The sequence below is a fragment of the Spodoptera frugiperda genome, chromosome 4 (genome assembly GCF_023101765.2).
Source record: "Spodoptera frugiperda isolate SF20-4 chromosome 4, AGI-APGP_CSIRO_Sfru_2.0, whole genome shotgun sequence".
Classification (NCBI taxonomy): domain Eukaryota; kingdom Metazoa; phylum Arthropoda; class Insecta; order Lepidoptera; family Noctuidae; genus Spodoptera; species Spodoptera frugiperda.
The window spans coordinates 4,332,125-4,354,218 of NC_064215.1; the positions used below are offsets into that span (position 1 = coordinate 4,332,125).

Consider the following 22,094-nt stretch of genomic DNA (forward strand, 5'->3'; position numbering starts at 1 on the left):
ATCAACCTATGGTCGATTTGTTCTCACTTAATCCCACCAAATCCGATTCGAATCACAATACTAAATATCCCATCTCTTAATCTCCAGGTGTAGCCCTAGCCATCCTCGAGAAGGCTGAAGTGATATCTCCGATCCACGACGCGAACGGCGTGCCGACCACGGCGGGTACAGTGTCTGCCGGGTACCAGAACTTCCTGATCTGCCTGGAGATGCTGGCGGCCGCCATTGCCCTGCGCTACGCCTTCCCCGCCGCCGTGTATGCGCACGCGCACCGTGACCCACACCGCTCCGTCACTATGCAGTCCATCTCTAGTAGCCTCAAGGTAATGCCACATAATGAGTGGCGTGTTTGCCCTAATGTAAACTATAGCAGTGGGGGGAGGGAGGTTTTGGGAATATGTTTATATGTAATTAATTTTGGTCAATATTTGTATTGATGCTAGCACATCAAGCCATGTGAACTTTATTGTAATTGAGTCTAAAATCATATGAAGAAATTAGTGTAATTAATATGTGCGGGAGCTTTAATAAGTCTGACCGTACTTTCCTTTGACCGAAATACAATGAAACTTCGAAAGCTAGTTAGTTCAACTGCGACGATCGATAGTTAATCCAACACTTACAAACAAAACTCCTAAACTAGAACTTAACACTTAATCTTAAAATTTCCAGGAGACGATGAATCCCAAGGACATAATGACGGACGCGTTCCACAACTTCCACCCTCAGTACCAGCAGTACACGCAGTACAGCTCGGGTGAGTCCCGCCGCCATCTTGTTTACTTAGCGCATGCTCATACGCTGCCTGGTCGCCATTTTCTGTTGCATTTTATTATTTACTTACTTTACTAGTCGTTTTTTTGATAGGATTGCATATTGGATGTTGTTAGTGTTGTGTATCAGCGATTTCGTTTTTGTATTTTTTTTTTCATTAATATACCTGTCAGCAGATTTGACAAGTTACTGGAGAAAGGTGACGATAATAGGTGGATATATTTAGTATGACGAATGTCTCTCTAGAAGACACCTACCGGTAGATAGGGTATTGGTAAATGGTTGTATACTTATAATAAATTTTGGTCTTTAAAGTAATAGGTATAAGACCTATTTTAGCAAAGCAGATTTGCTGATAGATGAATGAAAGTAATTCCTTGTCGCTGATCGCGATGCTAACAGCATTTTGTATGCTATGCCCCTTTTAATACGTATCAGTGTTCTTTAGCAATAGCTGTTGAATGTTTTCATAGTTTATTCAGTAATAATACATTTGAAAACTGCCCTCAATCCATTTGGGACATCGCGTCGTTAATGGCTAGATTGCGTTTTATCTGCACCTTTGTTTTACTGTTAGATAAGATTACAAATATAACAACGCTCTTAATTCAACGCAGTAAGGATTAGATTAGGCAAAAACTCACGAATTGGAACCAAATCCATCACACATACAGAAATTATTTAAAGATAGTTTATAAAAAATTGTCTCTTGTTTATTTTGTTAGTGCCCATTTTACGCCGTAGGCTAGCTAGGTCTTTCTTATTTTTTGGTTTTATTTTCTTTCAGATGTCACTTCTCAACTGCCTTATGAGAAACTATAAACTGCCATAGCTGTGCTCTGCATGAAGTGCATTGCTGTCTGTCCGTTTATACATACATACATGTAATAATAAATACATTATGCCCGAGCATGGACACACCACTAACATTATTGTTTAATAAACCGGTCCAACGCGTGCTCATGGTCAATCCGAATATCGAGATCACTCGAATTGTCGTGTCCTCCATACAATCCCTTTTTTCGCAACTTTTCATTATGCATGAACAAACAAATATAAAATATGACGCTCGAAATTCCAGTGGTTTCGATATAAATGTGTCAACAATGGCATGCGAAAAAAAGGTTTATTCATTTTTGGGTGATCACACCCAGTAATACATTTTATAACTACATACCTAGACTTTGTTTTGTACACATGAACACTTCAAGTTATATAATAATATCTTGTACTGTGCCTTATAAGTTAAGGTGACACAAGAATTCGTGTCCGGGGCTCGGTAGCAAACCCAAGTTAGTTAAGATGTTTATTTTTATAATATCAAGGTATTTGGCTAGTCCGAAACGCATAACGAATTTTTACGAAAAAAACCTTAGGTAAGTATCATATCAGAAGGCTATAGAACAAAAAGCATGCAAACATACAAACAAACAAACAGACGTATTCGAAATTATACAGGGGTGAACTGATATAGTAATAGTAGAAGTTATCTGGGATCAGTAGGTGAAGTGGCTTTAAGTATTTTTATAGGTAAAGTGTACGCTCGTTACAAATGAAAATATGTCATATTGTAATGATGCTTAGAATTGAAATTGATTTGGAGATTATCATACCAGTTAGACTCACCTACTGCATTTTGTTTATGAATTATACTTTGTTTGCTACAATATTCGGACTATTCATTGCCATAAAATAATTAGCTACTTTGTACTTTATGCCTTTAGTATGTGTTGTGTAAGGATTAGTGTAAATGTTATTTTCTGTGATTATATTACTTTTCTTTTTATATTATTTTGTTACTCTATAGTTACAGGATATGATCCTTAGATGTTGCTAGAAAAAACCGGAGATATACTTGTGAGAGTAAATACTTTTTGTATAAAAAAATATCTGGCATTTATCGGGTTGTTCTGATTTTGTACATTCTATATTTAAATTAATTTTGCTTTTATCTGTGGAAGTGAACCTGCACATTTTATTGCCAAACCAAAGAACGGCATTTCTTGTTTCCACCTTCAGTTAAATGTCGAGACGAGTTGTCTATGCTTTGTAATAAAACGCGCTTCATAAGTGTAACAATAACTTAATTTAAAATAAAAAAAACTAACAACCTGTGAAGCCATACTTTACGTTTTCATTTCCTAAATATATTGTTATCATAATATTATTATTAAATAGGAGATTTTTTTTTACTTTAGTTCTAGTTTATATTGAAATTAAAAATTTATAGCGTAGTTCCGATAGGTTTAAGTTATAATAATTATTTTTTACAGTTCACCACAGTTTGATTTTTAAAAACACTTGTATTTCGCCTCTCACTAATAATAAAAGATATTACCTAATTATATTTGGACTTTAATTACGTACATTTACTATGAAATATACCCACACACACACACATACATAACACAGTGAAGACGAAAGGTAAGACATTGATACTTGCTTCTTTATTATAATTTGCTGGCATGCTTATCATACATTTGAATGTGTTGACATTTCGTTGTGTGAGACATCATTATGCACGTTTTGATAATTAGCTTGTTTTGTTTGTGTCGCCAGAATGGTATAGATTAGTATTACAAGGCAATACACCCTATAGAATTGAGACAGTAAGGGTCGGTTCATATGCGTCGCGTATTATCGGTCGCGTAACGCCAGAACGGATAAATGTATTTTTTAACGTTTCCGCACACTAGGATTTGCTCCTGTGTCGTGGGTGCGTTTACAAACGTACAAGTTCACATACACATGACACCCAGACCCGAAACAACAATTTGTGGATCACACAAAGAGAAACACTTGACCGTTCACACTCAACCGATGGTAAGTTAGTGCAACCGATGATAGGCTCGACGTATTTCACGCCAGATATGAACCGACCCTAAGACCTAGTCTCTAAATTAGTTGTAACACAAATATTTTTGAGTGATATTGATCACACATTAGTTTGCACACACATGTCAATTTCCCTACAATGCAATATACAATGTTGCTAACACAAATGAATAAAACACACACAAAGATATAAATTGTAATAGATTATTTATAAAACAATCCTGCCTACATTAAAGCAGGCACAGATAACACGAATAATGCACTAATAGTGCTCACTTATTTAATGAAGTAGAGGCACTAATTGGAAAACCACTAACTGCAATCGTTATGGACAATTAATTGTTTAAGCGTTTTGGGTTTGAAAGTAATGTAAGTACTTTTTAAATTGAGTTTGGATTGTTAGCTAAGTATTTTTAAAAACAATATTTCTATTGGTGGTGGGTCTTTTAAAAATTTTAACTTAATTACACCAGTATTTGTGCTAACCCTGAACGCTTTGACATTTCCGTGGAGCATACATCACTTACAACACAATGTAACTAATACATTTGTACGTAGTAATGCGGGCGGGCGCAGGCGCAGGCAAGCGCGAGGAGGGCGGGGCCCTGGCGCCGCGCCCCCCGCCGCAGCGCGTGGCCACCATCAGCCACGCCACCAACTACCACGAGAAGACCACGCTACTCAGTTCTGATGATGAGTTCCAGTGAGCACCAATAAGCATCAAGACGTCTCCTCGACCAGCCCCACAAACTCAACGATACGAGGTACTATCAACTCTAACACAACACTATAAAGTCTACTTTCTATTGTGAATTAACACCTTTTTACATTAGCGACCTGTCTCAATAACCTATCGATGGATTTTGATACTTGACATCTACAGAATAAGTTTCAATATTCTCTACCTGTAGGTAAGTTATTGAAACTGGTCGTTCAAAATTGAACTAAGACTGCGAAGGTATAAGGTTGACTTTTAAGTGATGAATGAGGTTTTATCTCGTGTCGTTGGCGTTGCTATTGACAGTTCATTGTTGTTATTCGACCAGTGTCCAACCTCTTAATGGTTTAAGAGACTTGGACCAAATATTTGTAAGAAAAATGCATTTACGTTATAATAAATTATATTGATCTTGGTATATTTGCATTTATAAGCAGAATACTAAATTACAAATCAATGCTTTTACTAACCAAGTAATTAGACTCAGGATTGTATTAACTTTTTAAAGGCAAAAGGAATAGTAAATTGAACGTAATCTCGTCGAATAACAACTCAATTAACTGCGTAAAGAAATTAGGAACGAAAGCTAATTGAAATAAAGTTCATTTTAAAAGATAAAGAATATATTTTTATGTATCACTTGGAGTCCTTTACCACTTTTAACGCGTAATGTTGTAAATGCCTGGCCCATAGCAATACCTTTGTTAACAATATTCAGAATGATATAATAAAGAAATAAATAAAATTATAATAGAAATGGAAAGCTTTACTCAACTCGGTGTTATATGGAATAGTCATTAAGTTTCGGTTGTATTCTCAATTATTAGTTCAATCCGGCATTTAATTTAAGTTATGAATTAAGTTTTATGTTGTTTGTTGTTATTTAATAAAGAAATTCGAAATTTTTGTGTTGGAATATTAAGGGAAGCGTCCAAAGGCCCGCATCGCACTCATTCCGTATGACGTCATCAGTACGCATCGCATGTAGGCATTGCTGATAATGCGGTCCGTACGATGCGGATCAGTGGATGCAGTTGTGTAATTGTTTGTTACAAGACAAATTAAAATCCGTTGCGTGCGGTGCGTGCGATACGTACGATGCGGGTCTGTGGACTCGTACCTTTAAGCAAATAATTTAGTATATACAACACACAGATTCCTTTTTCGGAAGTCCTTATTGAATTTGTTGTAAACACACTACCTATTTTGATAATAAGATTACCAGAGGCTTTACTTGTAGTAAAATTATATAGTATAAGTTATATGCCTTGACTTATAGAGGTACGGTACGGCAACACGGCGACAACGGCTCGACATAGGAACATAAGATGTATAGTTTGTAACATAAGTAAAGCAACAATTGATACATTACAAATTGTACAGGTAAAAAGGAATTATTATTCTATAAATAGCTATTATAATATCGCTGTAAGGGCTGAAGGAAAATGAACGTTATTCTCTTGATAATAGAGCACGGAATCATGGAGCTATCTTACTAAATTTTCAAACTATATAGACCATTCACGATGTCCTTTGGATGTGCCTTTTGCCAAATTAAATCCGCATCTAAATGAAAATAGTCGTTATTGTTATGCTTTTAAAAGCTATTTTTCTTCTTAAGACTTAATGTGCAAGCGAATCTTTTGCTGTTCAATGTTATGCACAAAACTAAAACATTCCTTCTTGCCAAATACCAAAGAATCACTGCCAAAGAAATTACCTATTTTTGTGAAATAAATCCTAAAATTGCAGTGTTAAAGTTCATATTGTATTGGATTAAGCATTAGTCGATGCTTACCTCTGCTTCGCCGTCCAAATTGCTTAGGCTCCGAAGTTTAATAAAATTGTTGCCCTTACATAGTCGATCTATACATAATTCTTATTTTCGTTAGCAGAATTTGATGTAAGGATGTGGTTACACTGAGCCAAGTTACGTTCCAACTTCTGGACAAAGTCAGTCTGTCAAGATTATAAAAAATATCGACAATTCTTGCTGAGTGTAACCATACCCTAATAATTTGGTAGTTGGTTAACCCTTATTTAAGAATGACTTAATTATTATTTTATGTGTTAAATGTATTTTAACGTAATTGTTGTTATGTTGTCATTTTGTGTAATAATGTATTAAATTAATATTTTAAATTAGATTAGTGACTACTGTATGAGTATGTATTTATTTTATTTATTAAACTGTAAGTATATTATTCCTACCTTCACTTTAATGTAAATAACACTTTACCAAAATACCTATTTAATGATATTTGTTTGCGTAAGAATGAGTTTCTTGTAGAGTCCTCTTAATTTCAAAATCTTTAGTCAATTACCTTCCCTTTTCTAGGTATAATCCTGTATTAGATCATATAAAGAGTCACTATTTACTAGAATAAATTAAATATATTCATTAAACTATAGAATTGAAAGAAGTATTGTTCAACTCTATAATTAAATGGGTATGTATAAAAGAAAATAGAAATAAGGCTTGCGTTCTTCATAGAAGTGTAATAACCATGAAGCAAATACAAAGAGGAGATATCATAACTTTGTTTCTACTTTAACATAATGCGTGCCACTACGGGGAGCGCGAGACGTTACAAACCACGCTTCTATTTTCCATCTAGCGGTCTGGTACTAAAAATGTTGCCAATTGACCACTTTCTGGGGGCATATAACCTATCTACACCTTTAAATATCATTGGGCAGGGCCGTTGTGTTACAGTGCACAATCATATTATGACATCTTCTCTTTGTAATTGCTTTATGATAACAACGGAGCCTTTACTAATATTTGTTTATAACATAGCTAGCTAAATGAATAGTACAAATGAAATTCTAAATCCTTTCTCCATCCTTTGCTTTGAATGCATTATGTTATTAAGTTGTAGTCTTTGTATGATCTAACAGTGGAGTTTTAACATATTATATGTGACATAGGCCAATTTGTAACATAAGAGGCTTTCTTTTCTCTAACGAAAGAATTATTTTTGTAACAGAAAGTAGGACCGTTAGAACACGTATCGCCTGAATGATTGTTGAAAAGAAATATTAACATGAAGTAACGTTAGATATTTTATTAATTAAAAACTGTTTTAGCTCCAAGTTTTTAAGTATATGTATAAATAAATAATGATATTGATATAACAGTTTTGTTTTTTATTTAGTTGCCCTGTATACCGTACCCTTCTTTGAGATGTAATATAAAACAGCCATATAACCCATAAGGGTCAATTTATACCAGCGCAGAGTCCAGCGAGAAGCGTCAAATTCTTTACAACCAAAGCGAATTCCAGCGAATACGCGCGCATTCGCTAGAATACGCGCGATAGTCCATCGTGATCAACACCGACGCAGGCCAATTTCCAACTGATGACGCGTAGGTTCGCTAGTGGGCGCATGGATACGCGAGAATGCGTGCGCACCAATCGGCGTTGTTCATGCGCAGACGCGCAAATACCGAAGAGCGCACCCGCCTTTTTAAATTTCAGAAGTAATGGTGCGTTACGCTCTGGAGTTAAGGTTGGATTTGTTATGTTCAGTTTTGGAAAGACGCTTCGATGTGCTGCGACTCTGCGCTAGTATAAATGGACCCTTAAGGCATATAAAATACACACACCTAGGGCGTGTGCTTGTGTATAGGACGCTAGGACCTCTAGTTTTCCAAATATATCAGGATGTCTGAGTGGTCATGGATATTGTCACTGTCACTCCCACTTAATTCCTTAATCAGACAATATTTTACTGAGGATGTGAGACTAGAGGGTTCCAAAATTGGGAAATATGCTCATGCTTGGGCTGACTATAATAGATATTAGGTGAAATAAAACAAAATAGTTATTATTAAAGTTTTATATTAAAAATATACAGTTACATAACCATATCCTCGGCTGTGGCGATCTCAATACCTACTGTTATTGCTTCCATACAATCGTTGACGAACGGACTACGATGTGTGCATAACGTAAATATGATATAAAACGTTAACAATGCAATAACTACTTACATCTATAGTTTTTTATATAAAATAAAACAGATAATTATCTAAGGTACTCGGTCGTTATTGGAATTTTGAACGGCTTAAAACATGCTAATGTCGTGGTAAGATAATGAACCAGAAACGTATTTAAAAACGGTTCCTAATTTGACAAATGAACAAGAGCAGAGGCGAATTAAACCTTGAAAGCAACCTATTTTTTATCGCAGCCGTTTTTGGGTTGCCTAGAATAAATGAATGAATAAAAAATAATTAGGGTCTTACTAAGACCCTAATTATTTTTGTCGCGTTGGTTACTATTGGTACATGATCTCATGGCGTTGCAGTGCCGTACGTCTGTATCAATGCGCAGTTTTAGGCACAACACCTTAGTACGGCTCTGGACGTGGAGATAAAATAGCTCAACAGCTTCTTTTTCTATACATGTGCGAAAGATTAAATTAACTCTAATATCTTATTACACGTGCTAAGCAACTAATAAAGATTGAGTACCAATTAAAATATAACACTTTATAAACTGTTTTTATATTCCATTTTTAACATGTAAGATACATCATAAAACGTGGCTACTTCACTACTAGTTCGGCGACAATAACTTTAAGTATTTCATCAATTTTTATTAAGAACACAATACTTGTGTCTGTCTTTCCGTCTGTCTCAAGTTTTCAATAACATTTTTATGCTACCATTAAATCTATTTGAGTCGATACGGTTTGTTTTACAAACACCTCCGACATTAACTCATAGACGGGTCCAGAGCAAATAGAACAAGATAAGGCTTAATTATTCTCACAAGTAAACAAAGTAGAAAGTAGCCACATTCCTCTGTGCGCAACAACTTCATTTAACATTGTTTTTCACTCAAAATAACTTTCAATATTCACGAAAAATAGTGCTCATTAAATATTTCTTAAAATATTGTCATTTGCGATGGATCGATTGATGTGTATGACTTTACAAGATTTTTAAGAGAAAGGTACTTTGAGTAGTTATATAGTATTTTAGTATAGTAACATTTTGTTAAGTTAGAAACCATATAGAGGAATAAGATCTAGGAATAAATACATATTTCTTTTACTTATCTTAGTATTTTTTCAGTTGCAAAAACACAAGAATAATGTAGGCAGCTACTTACAATCATTTGTCTTACTCAGTGGCAAACAAATTAAAATTAAAGTCGGTACATAACAACAAAAAGAATTACAGTTAAGACTAATAAAAAAATCGAGATAAAACTAAATTAGGAGTATTTAAAATATCAACAGTCCTGTAACTAAACAGTTTGTTAACTAAATAAATAAGCCCATAGTTTTAAGGCATTTATTTTTTAATTAAACTAAAAATAAGGATAAGGAATAGAATCAAACAGATAATCACTTACGCAGGTAGATGAGTAGGTACAGCACTAAGTGATCTAGTAAAATTTAGGCAAAGATTCGTAGTTGAAGCAAAATTCCATGCGACAGCAAGATTTTCATGATTTACCGCAGTCTCTAAGACTTGCGAATGACGCAGCGCTTTTAAATTTCGAAATGAGCTGCGTCATAATAATTCAATTAAAAACAAATATTATTGCAAAAGAGAAGTTCTACATCTAGCATTTCCAACAGATTTATTGAGATCTGCTATATATAGAAACTTACTTGACATTTGGAGACAGATTCAAACGTAGGGTGAATTCGCCGAAATGGCTATTCTGAACCAGAAGACCTACACAAAATAAAGAGTACGTACGGTAATAAGTCAATTAGCGAGACAGATTTAATAGAATGGAAAGAAACATGTGTTTAACGACGGGATTACACATTCAATTAACGTAAAAGCTTTTAAATTGCTTTCAACGAATTAATTGTTCTGTTGGAGCGGATTAATCACGTTGCGAACAATTAACTTGGTCTAGTTACAGCTGTTAAGTGATTGTAACTTGAATGGAGGAGCATTGCTTCATTACACTAGGAATGTGAAAGAACAATATAAATATCTCTTTGTAGATAGCAGATAGATGAAGCGCATATAACATAACACTAATAAAATATTTCATTTGTACTGATAACACGGTCTGTCAAGTTCATATTCCTTCATTTTCCAAAACAAATGCCCTCACTGATACAATAGGACATCGATCTGAAACGAGCTCGCAATCTCGTCTCTCACAAATCATTCTTACTACGTCTTCGTTACATTTCTGATCAAAAAAGCAATTTCCTCGATCTTATCCACAAAATAATTTCCAATGAAACATTGCCTTACATTACACAAATATTTACAGACTTATAAACGAGTTATAACAAAGCTACAGTGGCAGCATTTCATAAGATAATCATAAAACAAATGTATTATTATATTAATTGTCTACGTATGCCACCGTGCTAAAGGCATCTAAGTAAATCACAATCCTCTAAGTCAGGCTAAGCCTCATAAAAAAGAGAAAGAGAGATATGCAAAAATTCACAACATAGTTTGTCCCTAAAGTGTCCTACTGTGTAGAGAATGTCTTACTGAGCGTCTGATCAACTCGTGCTGAGCTCTAACGTAAATTGTGCTGTGCTAGGAACGGATTCGGTTACCCATTTGAGCAATTACATATCTTTATTTGTAGACATGTTTTACTCCACATCACTTTAAGTTGAAGCGAAGGATTCGTAATCAAATTAGTAGTTTACACAGATAGAACGAAGACGCGTTAATAGTCTAAAATATTTTGGGAAGATGTGTTAAACGCGTGACTAGGGATATATTAAGAGGTAGGTAATTAAAATTTGTTTTCGATAGGTACTTAATTGAACTTTATAATTGTCGTCAATTAAAACGAAGTGGAATATCTTACAGTGACGACTTAGGACTAAATTATACGTTAAAATATAATTAGGTACTTTAACATGATTAGAAATCTATTTGGGATATCTCTCAATATAATTAAGTATTCAAAATGTAACTACGGTAAAATAGAATTCAGGTTTTCATTTTATAATAAAGATCTTTTTCCATAATCTTAAATAAAATATGTATTAGGTACTTTACGTAAGGTCTCTCAAGTTTTCGCTAGTAAATAGATTTTAAATGCATCTTTAAAATAAGTTTTAGCTACAGTTCTAACTACAATAGATAAAAAATACGAGCTAAGTATTTATCGAAGGTAGAAATCTTAGAAATAGAAATCTGAACCAGCCAGAACTTATCTTATTCCAACTAAGAGCATGTCCACCACGCGTACGCTACAGTATCCATTATATATGTTCGTAACATTAGCACGTTGTACTCACTTCTTCATTATCGTATAAATAATTGAACTAATAAGACATTTCGCGGTAACATTTAGAATGAAACACTTAAATTATACCGTTGCCTTTGGACATAATCCTTCGACTTATTAAAGCCGAGCACAGCAATGCGAAGCGACAGAATCCTCAAATATATAGGTACGTAAGCAGCTTGGTTCAGCTCAGCTCCGTTTGAAATATTTATTTCATTTAGCGTGTATTCGCACAGAACACAGAGCGAGCATTTAACAAATAGTCGCATTTCCACGCTCCTAGAAACTTGTGCTACAAACGTTTACTTTCGAATTCGCAATGTTTCAACGTCCAACTTTATCATGAACTTGGTTCACACGTTGGATGTGAGGACCGCTACAATAGCGGCTCGCCACCCGAATCTTATAACATACCTAAGTCCTTAGTTTCGTTGAAGTAATTTATATCACGACGCTACCGCGAAGGCAAACGACAATTTAGAATTGATCCAACTTGTCCAACCCTACAACTTTGTATGCTATCAAACCTCTATCCTTAAAAATTACCTTGCTTCGTCAAACCTCCAACTATCATATAATTTATCCATCCAACGCCTATCCTTTACTATATTGCTTATTACATTTACAAGCTTCATTTGGCATTCTCAAGCCACAGAAGCAAAAGGGCCAGTTTCAGTACTCGCTATTTAAAATTCGGAGCGTTGTCCGTCGGTTCCTAGTTTGTTGTTGAAGCCCTCCATGCATTATTCATCCCCTGCTGCCCTGTTGCATGATACATCGTACTAAACGTTAGTACACTACACGACAGGCCATTAGGGAGTATTGTGGGACGAAAGCTCGTTTTTCTATCCGAAGTAATTTCTGTTTTACGATGTTTTCTTCCTTTTTGGGGTCAGCGACGTCCATTATTACTTAGCACAGTTAAAGCAATTGGACATGTCGCGTTCTACGTGATGGATAGTGAGTAGAGGGCTTGTATACGGGAGTTGATTGGCCAGCCAATCTTGGACGAAATCCCAGTTTAATCTGTGAGATCAGTCCTGGAGATTAAATGAGCGAGTAATGAGACTGGCCCGCGAGAGTGCACGTTACGAGCTAGAGGACGCGGGAGTGACACTTGGTTTGTGCGCTCGAGCCTGGCCTGATGCTGCACGTCGCACGGATCTTTGCTACGAACACCGCTGCAGGGCGCGCGATCTGAAATAGGAACATAAATTAATATATTGCAGTTCATTATGTGGATCCTTACGATTTAACTGTAGATACCTATACTATAAGTACGTAAAATTCGGTAGATATCCCCTTACAGTTACTAGAGACTTACTGATTAGAGAAAAACACACAAGAACAATTTGTTAAGAAGAAAACTTTCAAAAGATATGTAGCGCAAGCCCAAAATCGTAAGTAAAATCATTAGGCGCTGTGCCAACAAAATTAGGTATCCATCAAGTAATGAAAAACCTTCGTAAGTCGATGACTTGCTATAAACGACAACATTTACACAAATTACAATTTTCAGCCATCGATAGGTAAATTCATTAGTTAAATTGTTCCTTTTCAGTATGAGTTTTTGTCATCATGACCTAAATTCTCTTTCAAATATTAAGTAAAGTTTGTTTAATCTACAGATGGGCCTTGAATAATGAAGCAAATATACCTATGAGTGATGACGCAGCAAAAAATAGTAACAGAGTTTTATGATACATTATTAAACAACTACAGATATCGTTTCAATATTTTCAAAAAGGTTATTATACCACTCCACAAAGGTCGGAATACCTTTCAATTAAAATTGCACGAACTCATAGACAACTCATAGACAAAATAGACCTCCAACGTTAGTTGGAGGTCTATTTTTGGCTTGCAGACTATGTTAACACAAATTAGTTCATCTGTATACGCGAGCCTGCCCGGACGTCAGCGCAAACAGTAAAATTTTATGATGTCCGCTCGACCCTTCCTCGTTAAATATGAATCTAATACCAAGGGCTCCCTAGCTACCTCTTTGGTCTTTCATATGCATAACGTACCAAGTTTGTCCAATTTTATTTTATGATTGAAATTTTTACACATGTAGCTTTATGTTACATACATTTTCGCTAGAATTTTTAGGAGCCTTTTGATACTACGGCCTCTCGGAAAAGCGACGTGAAACAACGCTTATGTTGTGTTTCGTTGTGTGAGTGAGGTTAACGGAGGCCCAATTACCCCCCTTCCTAATCCCCGATTCCCCAACAACCCTTAAATTCCTAACTCCCAAAAGGACTTGCAACCCTCTGATGTTTCAAACGTCCATTGGCCGCAGTTATTGCTTATCTTCACCATCAGGTGATCCGTCTGCTCGTTTACCAGGTTATTCCATAAAAAAGAGCGAAAAAAATAACGTGCTATAATTTAGTATTTTTAAGTATTTTCAGCTTAAGTTCTTAAAGAAAATATTATGGAAGTTATGATAAATATTGCGAAGCCCTATATGGCGATTAGGTGGCATTCATGCGTATAACACGGCCATACTGCCTGCTTTAGGGAAGACGGCTATGTAGTTCTTTACACTAGACTAAACTTGGCTGCCTGACTGCCTCTCACTGATCTAGTAGCCAAAAGCGTGACTTCTCGGTTCTAAGTTTATTTTTTAAAGAGAAACAGTATCGCATTGCAATACTAGAATTCCTAAACATTATTATCCATACATATACTTACAGATAAAATGTCAACAATGATATTGTTATATATTTTATAAATTCACTTTCCTAAACCAATCTAACCTAACAAACTTCCAAATACAATCACCAACGTACTTGGTAATTAAAAAACTTCTTTACAATGCAAACCCTAAAGTGCAAAGTCAAGCGCTAATGTCTGAACTGGGTCATAACATCAGCTTGTGCAAACAGACCACAGCTGTGTCGAACCGTCTATACCAGCAGTAGTAGTGAACGCCCACTGAACGCCACTAATCCGGTTACAGCATTATCCCACACCGATGGCTTTACCACAATATTTGTCTACTCTATACTTCGAGTGCTCATAACTGAACTTCAAATCCAGTGAGGAATAGATAGTACCTATTTATTATAAGAAAACATGTGTCTTACAACGCTAACGTGCTTCAAATCCCGTTTTGACGAATTATTTAAATTTTATAATCAGTCAAAGTCAAATGATTTATTCCAATTAAATCATAAAAGGTGCTTTTGAAATGTCAACAAATAAAGAAATAAATAATATTAGTCTGTCAATCTATTATTATGCGTCAGTAAAGCTAAGTGCTCGGTCTAAAGTGTAGCTTCGAATGTAAATGTATTTATAAAAAATATACGTTTACAATTTATTCTGATAAGTTTTTTCAATCAATAATTATTCGTTCACCGCAAAGGGCGAACCTCAAAAACCTGAAATTGGATGAGACTCGCCTCTTCTAGATCCCAGTACCCAGTCCAAAACGAGACCCGTACCGAATCTGAAACTATTCTCAGCTAGACCATGAACTCTCTAATTGTACAATGGTAACTGCCAACACCAAACAATACAATGGAAAGCGTTTGTCACTGTACTTCAAGACAAGGATTATTCTCAAGTGAATGTAAGACAATAGCAAAAGAAATCCTATTCACTCTCCTATTGTGTGTAGCACCAGTTATTTTTGCAAGCGGTTCATTAATTCCCAACGTTTCCTCACTCCTCGTGATGATGAGCAAGTTCCTCTATATTATGTTCTGTGCTCGCTTTTGTGTTCTTTAAAACAATCTGTGGTACGCGGGAAAATAAAATTCGCGTGTTTTTTTTTTTGTTCTTGGTAGGGTTGCCATGTGGTGGTTCTAAAAAATGATAAAATGTTAATGATTTTGAAAATGATTAGACTAGTTTGGGTCTAATGTTAAAAATACCTTACGTACACTAATTTACGTTAAAGACTGCATGGTTGGTGCGGAGGCTAGGCAACCGGTTGTAAAGTGTGGCGGGTTCAGTTTCCGCTAGGAGCAATTCTTTGCGTGATCCACAATTTATACTTTCGGGTCTGGGTGTCATGTGTATGTGAACTTGTACGTTTGTAAACGCACCTACGACACAGGAGAAAATCCTAGTGTGGAACAACGTGTTTTTAAAAAGAATGAGTATTACAAAATTAATGATAAATGCCAATCAATTATTAAGGTACTTAAGTTATATTAAGATAAAAAGAAAAACCAAATACAACATTTTCTAGTCTTAATCACTTAAACCTTTCTCAACGACCACTTCTCAGGATTATTACAACGATTCGTAGAATTACTAAACATTCAAATAAGGTATTCCATTAAGGAGCTTTTCAAAATTCCCAATACCGAAACGTAATAATGGAACCGGCTTTTAACCGCGGCCGAATTATTCGTCGAATAATATATAAGGTACCTACTACCACGCGAGTGCAACTCTCTGATATCGAAAATGTATGGTTTCATTTGTTGAATGTTAAATATGCAAATGGAATTTTCAAAATTAATACGGAATGTGTGATTGTCATTATTATTATGAATGGGTGATGGCGTAGAGCATCAAATAATGTGTCAATCAAGCTGTCAAACTACTGTAGGTATATATGCAACGTCAAGCCTTTTATCCCCGAGGGGGTAGGTAGAGGTGCACATTACGGCTACGGCACGTATACTGCTATGTAATGTACAATTGTACACCCACTTTTCACCATTTGTGTTATAAGTCCCATGTAATATGGGGTGAGCCTATTGCCATATACTGGGCACAATTCCAGACTCCGTGCTTCTACTGAGAAATTTTCGAAAACCCAAAAAATGCCCAGCAATACTTTGCCCGACCTGGGAATCGAACCCGAGACCGGCAGTCGCACTTGCAACCACTCGATCAACGAGGCAGTCTGTACCTGTATAAAAATCCTTAACTGTCCATATTGTATATGACCAGTAATATACAAGTTTGTACAACAATCCCATTATTGTCGAAATTCAGTTTAAAGTATTCTTAAACACTTTTGACTTAAGTAGAAGATACAATAACACTCAAAAATACAGTCCACAATTTTGCAAATTCATAGTCAGCACTTACCTTAAGGCTAAAAAAGTTCAACAAGGTACTTGGAGAGACCGACGTGCTACAATGATTGTTAAATAAGCGTGAGGAACAAAAGAAATGCTTAACCTTCTGGAGGGTGAGGGTGCGGTGAGAGTGATTAAGACCTCTTGAGACGGCGTGGTGACGTCACATGGTATCAGGGTCCCACTGCACCGAGGGTATCACCCACGCACACCCGCGCCTAGTTAGATGAAATGGACAAATTAAAATAAACATGCTTTAAATGAAAACAAAAACTAAATTCAAAACTGGGAAGTGATTAGAATGTCCATACCATACATTGATTGACTATTATAACCCAAGTATAGTATGTACATCTGCTTAACAATAGGGATGATGACGGGGTATAAAAAATAAAAATCTAATTAATCCGTCAATTATGTAATGAAAAAATATTAAACACGTATTTTTTTATTTCGTCATATAATATATTTTGTCATTACTCAGATAAAATGAATTAAAGTTTAGGAGTGGAAGCAAATACGTCATTTCTACGTATAAAATGTACCTAGAAGTGACGTCATGCGATATTTCAAATCTATATATCTTCGAAAGTATTTGTTTCAGAGAGAAAATGAAAAATACGAGCTTAATATTTTAAAATAATCTACAAGACGAACATTAAAATAAACATTAGTCATCTACCATATTAATTTGGTTACTTCTCGCTACATTTAAATTTTATTTTAATGGCTTTCCCCAGCGATCGGAAAGCATTGAAATTGTAAAGGTTTATATTGTTAGATCGTGTATGTATGCTAGTAAAGGCTGCACGAATGGTGAATGGACTATAACCGGATCGTGTCGAGCGGAATTCGTGTTAAACTTTATTATTCAAATCTGATTCGTCTACATGAATTTATGAATTCTCGTATTCCAGGCTTTATGTTACGCTATTGCAGTTCGGTGAAGCATACATTTTATTTTCAACGCAGACCTGGATTCATTTTATATGTATATATTAATAAAAAGTTCATGTAAAACCAGCAGTCTTAGAGTTAATTTTTCATTGACAGAAATTACCTATAAGAACATTTTTGACGTCCGCAAGATTAATACCTCAATTGAAATAAGGATAATTTAGTTAAATTAAAAACAGGATTGATGATGATGAAGAAAATAATATTAATGCTCTACTAAACTGGAGAAAGTGCAAGGTATTGCGATGAACATGATAAAGACATGCTATTCATATCTGCCCTAAAATTCTTTGTCAACTTTTCCTATAAAAGTGTAAAGAACTTTACAGTGTGTATTTACCTGTGCGGCGCTCGATGTGGCGATCCGGGCGGCGAGGAGGCTGGTGAGAGTGCAGGAGTAGCAGGAGCGGAGGCAGCCCTCCGGCGGGAGTACTCCGTCCCTCCGACCGCCATGGCCGTCCCGCCGCCCACCGGGTCCGTCACGCGCGTCACGCTCAACCCTGACGTGGAACGTGTCGGACGAGACGGAGCTGTATCAAAAGATTAAGCTATAACTCAAGACTGCTTGATTCATGTTTTCATCCCTTATCACGACATTTAAAAAATAATGAAAAGTTGCGTAGCAAGTCTACGCCGTAGCACGTAGGCGTAGCTACGTCGTAGCGTAATGTTACGCATCGTACATAGATAATGAAAAGCTACCGCAAAATTAATTTGAAAGACAAATAATTTGCAGGTATTTGTTTTCAGGTTAAATACATCCAACAATTACGAACCTCCGGTGTAACTATAAAGTCCAGCTGGCGACGACCGAGGTCGGTACCCAGAGACAGTGGACGTGGTGGACAGAGTAGACGGGGACCGCTTCAGCCCTGGGCCTTCCGCGGACCCTGCGGCAACTGACGGCTTCCTCGGTCGCGGCTGTCGCTTCGACCCTGTTCTGCATACTCCTGACATGAGAGAAGGGAACACGTACTGCTATAGTGTAGTGAATGTGCGCACAATAACATCGAACGATAGAACAGTGCTCAGGTGTCACAGGATCGTGGGTAGCAGACGACCAGCCAGATGATACCTCTCATCAATAAAAGCATTGCTTTGCGAGCGAAATGTGCTTTACAAGATTATTACACTGTTTACTTAACATAATTACAATACTTGAGTCGGTCTGTACATGCTGATAAATAGCTACAACTTTCAGTAAAGTCAATACCAAATGATATTCGAAAGTTACAGTTAAATCTACTGTTACGCAAAACAAGCAAAGTTTTAGATGAGCGTTACTTTGTAATATTTGGAGAAACTCGTCGTTATGAAGCAAATAAACATTTCTGAGAGTTTTCAGCGCTTCTCAAGAACAAGCATCGAACAAATATTCTATAGGCTACGTTATTTGGGAACATCAAAGATTGCCTTATCCCAATATCTTGCGAGTTACGGGCCATACAATCTACATACAAACGATATTAATATGAGATTGCTAAAGCAAAATCGAATTGTCGGGGTGTGAGGCCCGGCCGGTATAACAGAGGCTCCTACGGATTGAATTAAAACTACGTCGGCCCTTACAGCGCCAAATTGAACTATGTACAACTACGTGAGGAGAAATACGATAGTTTTCTTTTAGAGCACTCTTTAAAAAGGTCACTGAAGTAATTCGAAGCGCTTTTTCGCTGAAGATTAACAGTTGCAGTGACATTGATATATCAACTTTGAGCTCGTTAAGAATTTTATATAGACCGTTAGCATGTGTATCGAGTAAGTATCCGCGTCTCTTTCTTACAATAGATTTGTCTATGGGAAAGACAGAGACAACGAAGTTAATGTAAATAACGTGCTTAATTGTCTTCATTTATTATGGTCTAAAAGGTCTAAAAGAATTTAATTTGGAGTTGACTATAGCTGCTGTTTAATCTTCAGAAAAGTGAGACTAAACATATATTGTAAGCGATGGAAAATTGTGAGCCATTTTTATTTAGACTGGCCGTAACCAGGTAACCTACTTGGTTGATCAGAATCAAGTATGTTCTTAGCGAAGTCACTTCAGAAGATCCCCTTTATCAGTATAATTATTTCTAAATAGAGATACTGTAGGCAACATAATACCAAATAATAATGCCACTTAAGTTGGGTTTATATACAACCTTTTTTGATAGTAATCGGCGACATTTTTGTCCGATTTCTTGTACAATATCACTAACCAGTTAGTATTTTAAAATACTTCTCCTGATAAAGAGGAATCTTATAACTCATAGAAGAAGAATGAATAATGAAATAGTTACCAGTGGGACATTGTCTGCCCATGGAGCACTTTCCCTCGCAGATGGTGCGCTGGTTCAGCATGGTCTGGTAGGAGTCCAGCATGACGCGGCACTCTGACAGATCTCTGTCGGCTAATGCCAAGGACGGGTAACGTTCCTTTAGTCTTCTTCTTTCCTGGAGACAATATTGGTGATCATTTTCATTTTTTGTATTTTCTCATTATTCCTACTCCTGCTTTTTGTGCCGAAGCCTCGGTAACCCGCTAGGCTGTCCGTAGCTCCGGATTATTCATACCTACTTGCGTAATTATGTTAATTAAAGATAAATAATTATGCACAACAGGCGTCACGCATTTAAATTATTTTACCTTATAACCAAAATACTATGTAATCCCAAACCTCCTTGTACCACGACATTAAATAACCTAACGACAAAAATGCCCCAGAAGCGTCGTGTTTGCTAACATTAAAAAAAAGTAAACTAAAATATCCAATCATGTTGCAATTTGGACAACAATGGAATTGTCCGAAAATGACCAATGACTCATGTTCCCGTCATGTGTCCATATGACCTAATTCCATCGAACATGGGTGCGTCCAATATGGTTTATGGTGTTGACTTCCCCATAATAACGAAGTTGCTGTTGCCAGCGGTTTTGTCCGTAGATTATGACACAATTCGGCTCCTCCCAACTTCTGTTTGACGCTAACTTGCGATGGTAACTTTTTAATGCTGATTCAAAACTTGTAAAGAAGATAAACTATTGTCTGTTTTATGTTGTTGGTTAATGTATTGTGAAGTATAAATGGCGTTGAATATAAAGGATAAGGTTTATCAATCCTAAATTCTAAGGTGTTTTAGTTCAAACTTTATCAAACCTAGAAAGAAGTTTTTAATGTTTTTATTTCACTTATTTGTACCTAATTTCATATTAAATATAATTCAGTACTAAACAAAGATTGTATCATACAATGATACAATCTTTGTTTAGTACTGAATATAAAGGCCTAATTTAGTAATTTCCTAACAGTTGTATAGGTCGTATAATTAACATCTTTATATTTCAATTTAATAAGAACTTATTTTGACAATAACTAGTATCGATTTAACTTGGTCACGCGAACGATTCATTACGGTTACTGAACTGAATGGCTTAGTTTTCGAAGAAATGCCTTGATGGCCGGAATTTCATGATTACAGTACTTTTAATAACAGTCAGTAGTTGAGGTTTCATACCAATTTAATGGGGATACGGACTACGGTCATCGATAGAATTGGGCTTATAAAGGTTCGACGAAAAAACGCTTTGAAAAACGTTAACTTGGAATTGGTATGAATAAAGAAAAGCCCAAGGGATTAAGTATCGGGAATCGTGAATAGTTTCAAGTTTGTATAATGTAATTTGTATGATAATGTTGTTAATTTGAAATACATATTTGAGACAAACGAAAGTGGAAAGGTAGATTTGAAATGTCAGAATTGGAAAGAAAGAAGTGTTGGAATAGTCCAGTTACGGACACAGTTTTTTTACCATTACTTAGAAACTTTTGATAATAATATCATACATTTCGTATGAGAATGCCTACTTTACTTTTTCTTAGGATATGTCAAAGGAACCAAAAAGTCAATAATGAAATTGACACCATTTACCTTTTCTATTCGCAGTGACATTATACCACAACATATTCACTCTCGTTACTTTGATTAAAGAACATTTAAACGCCATTTGTCTAATATCCGAATACTCAAACGCTACTCAATTTTAAGACGCGCTCAAACTAGTTCTGTCCCTATTCATTCTTTGTAAAATGACAGAGATAGCACGATATTTAAGTACAACTTAAAATTCAGTAGCATTTCAATATCCGGGCGTAAGTCCTGTTATTTTCTTCTAAATAATAAAATATTACAAAACAGATGACTGGCATAACAGGAATATGTCCAAAATTTTCACCCAGTTATTTAGGGGGTGTTCCGAGAAGGCAGCGAGTCACGCGAGGCGAAGTGGCCGCAACCCACCGCGCGCCACACGCCACAGTGTGACGTAGCTCACATGTAAATTACTGAGATTTAGTTTACAACCGCAATGGTAGGCATGGATATGTCTGTGATATTTATTAGTTAAAAGCTCTTGTTATGAAAATAAATGTGTGTTCTTATTATCACGGTAGTTTAATTTATATAAAAGCTTATTCATATTGTGCAATTTTGTATTAAAAAATATTTAAAAAACAAATCTTTTAACTTAATCATACA

General features: G+C 35.9%; 2 protein-coding genes across 4 annotated transcripts in view; one reads left to right on the forward strand and one right to left on the reverse strand.

The window, feature by feature from the left end:
- LOC118272311 (transmembrane protein 184B) overlaps nucleotides 1–7,467 on the forward strand; it is a 33,294-nt gene extending 25,827 nt beyond the window's left edge. The window contains exons 6-8 of one of the 2 annotated variants that reach the window (XM_035588696.2): nucleotides 88–323; nucleotides 673–757; nucleotides 4,168–7,467. In XM_035588696.2, coding sequence (XP_035444589.1) covers nucleotides 88–323; nucleotides 673–757; nucleotides 4,168–4,316 — 470 coding nt within the window. In that variant the 3' untranslated portion in view covers nucleotides 4,317–7,467. Of the gene's footprint in view, nucleotides 1–87; nucleotides 324–672; nucleotides 758–1,561; nucleotides 3,120–4,167 lie in introns of those variants that run through there. The other variant, XM_035588697.2, reaches the window with a different exon arrangement.
- Nucleotides 7,468–9,589: 2,122 nt separating this feature from the next.
- The window catches only part of LOC118272639 (dual specificity protein phosphatase 22), a 63,062-nt gene continuing 50,557 nt past the window's right edge, over nucleotides 9,590–22,094 (reverse strand). Inside the window, exons 5-9 of one of the 2 annotated variants that reach the window (XR_004783380.2) lie at nucleotides 19,859–20,012; nucleotides 18,353–18,526; nucleotides 17,917–18,106; nucleotides 16,723–16,837; nucleotides 9,590–12,765 (exon numbers count right to left, since the gene is read on the reverse strand). Coding sequence is in view for 1 of the 2 variants with exons in the window: in XM_035589258.2 (XP_035445151.1) it covers nucleotides 12,738–12,765; nucleotides 17,917–18,106; nucleotides 18,353–18,526; nucleotides 19,859–20,012 (546 nt within the window). In the remaining variant the exon portion in view is untranslated. The remainder of the gene's footprint in view (nucleotides 12,766–16,722; nucleotides 16,838–17,916; nucleotides 18,107–18,352; nucleotides 18,527–19,858; nucleotides 20,013–22,094) is intronic. The other variant, XM_035589258.2, reaches the window with a different exon arrangement.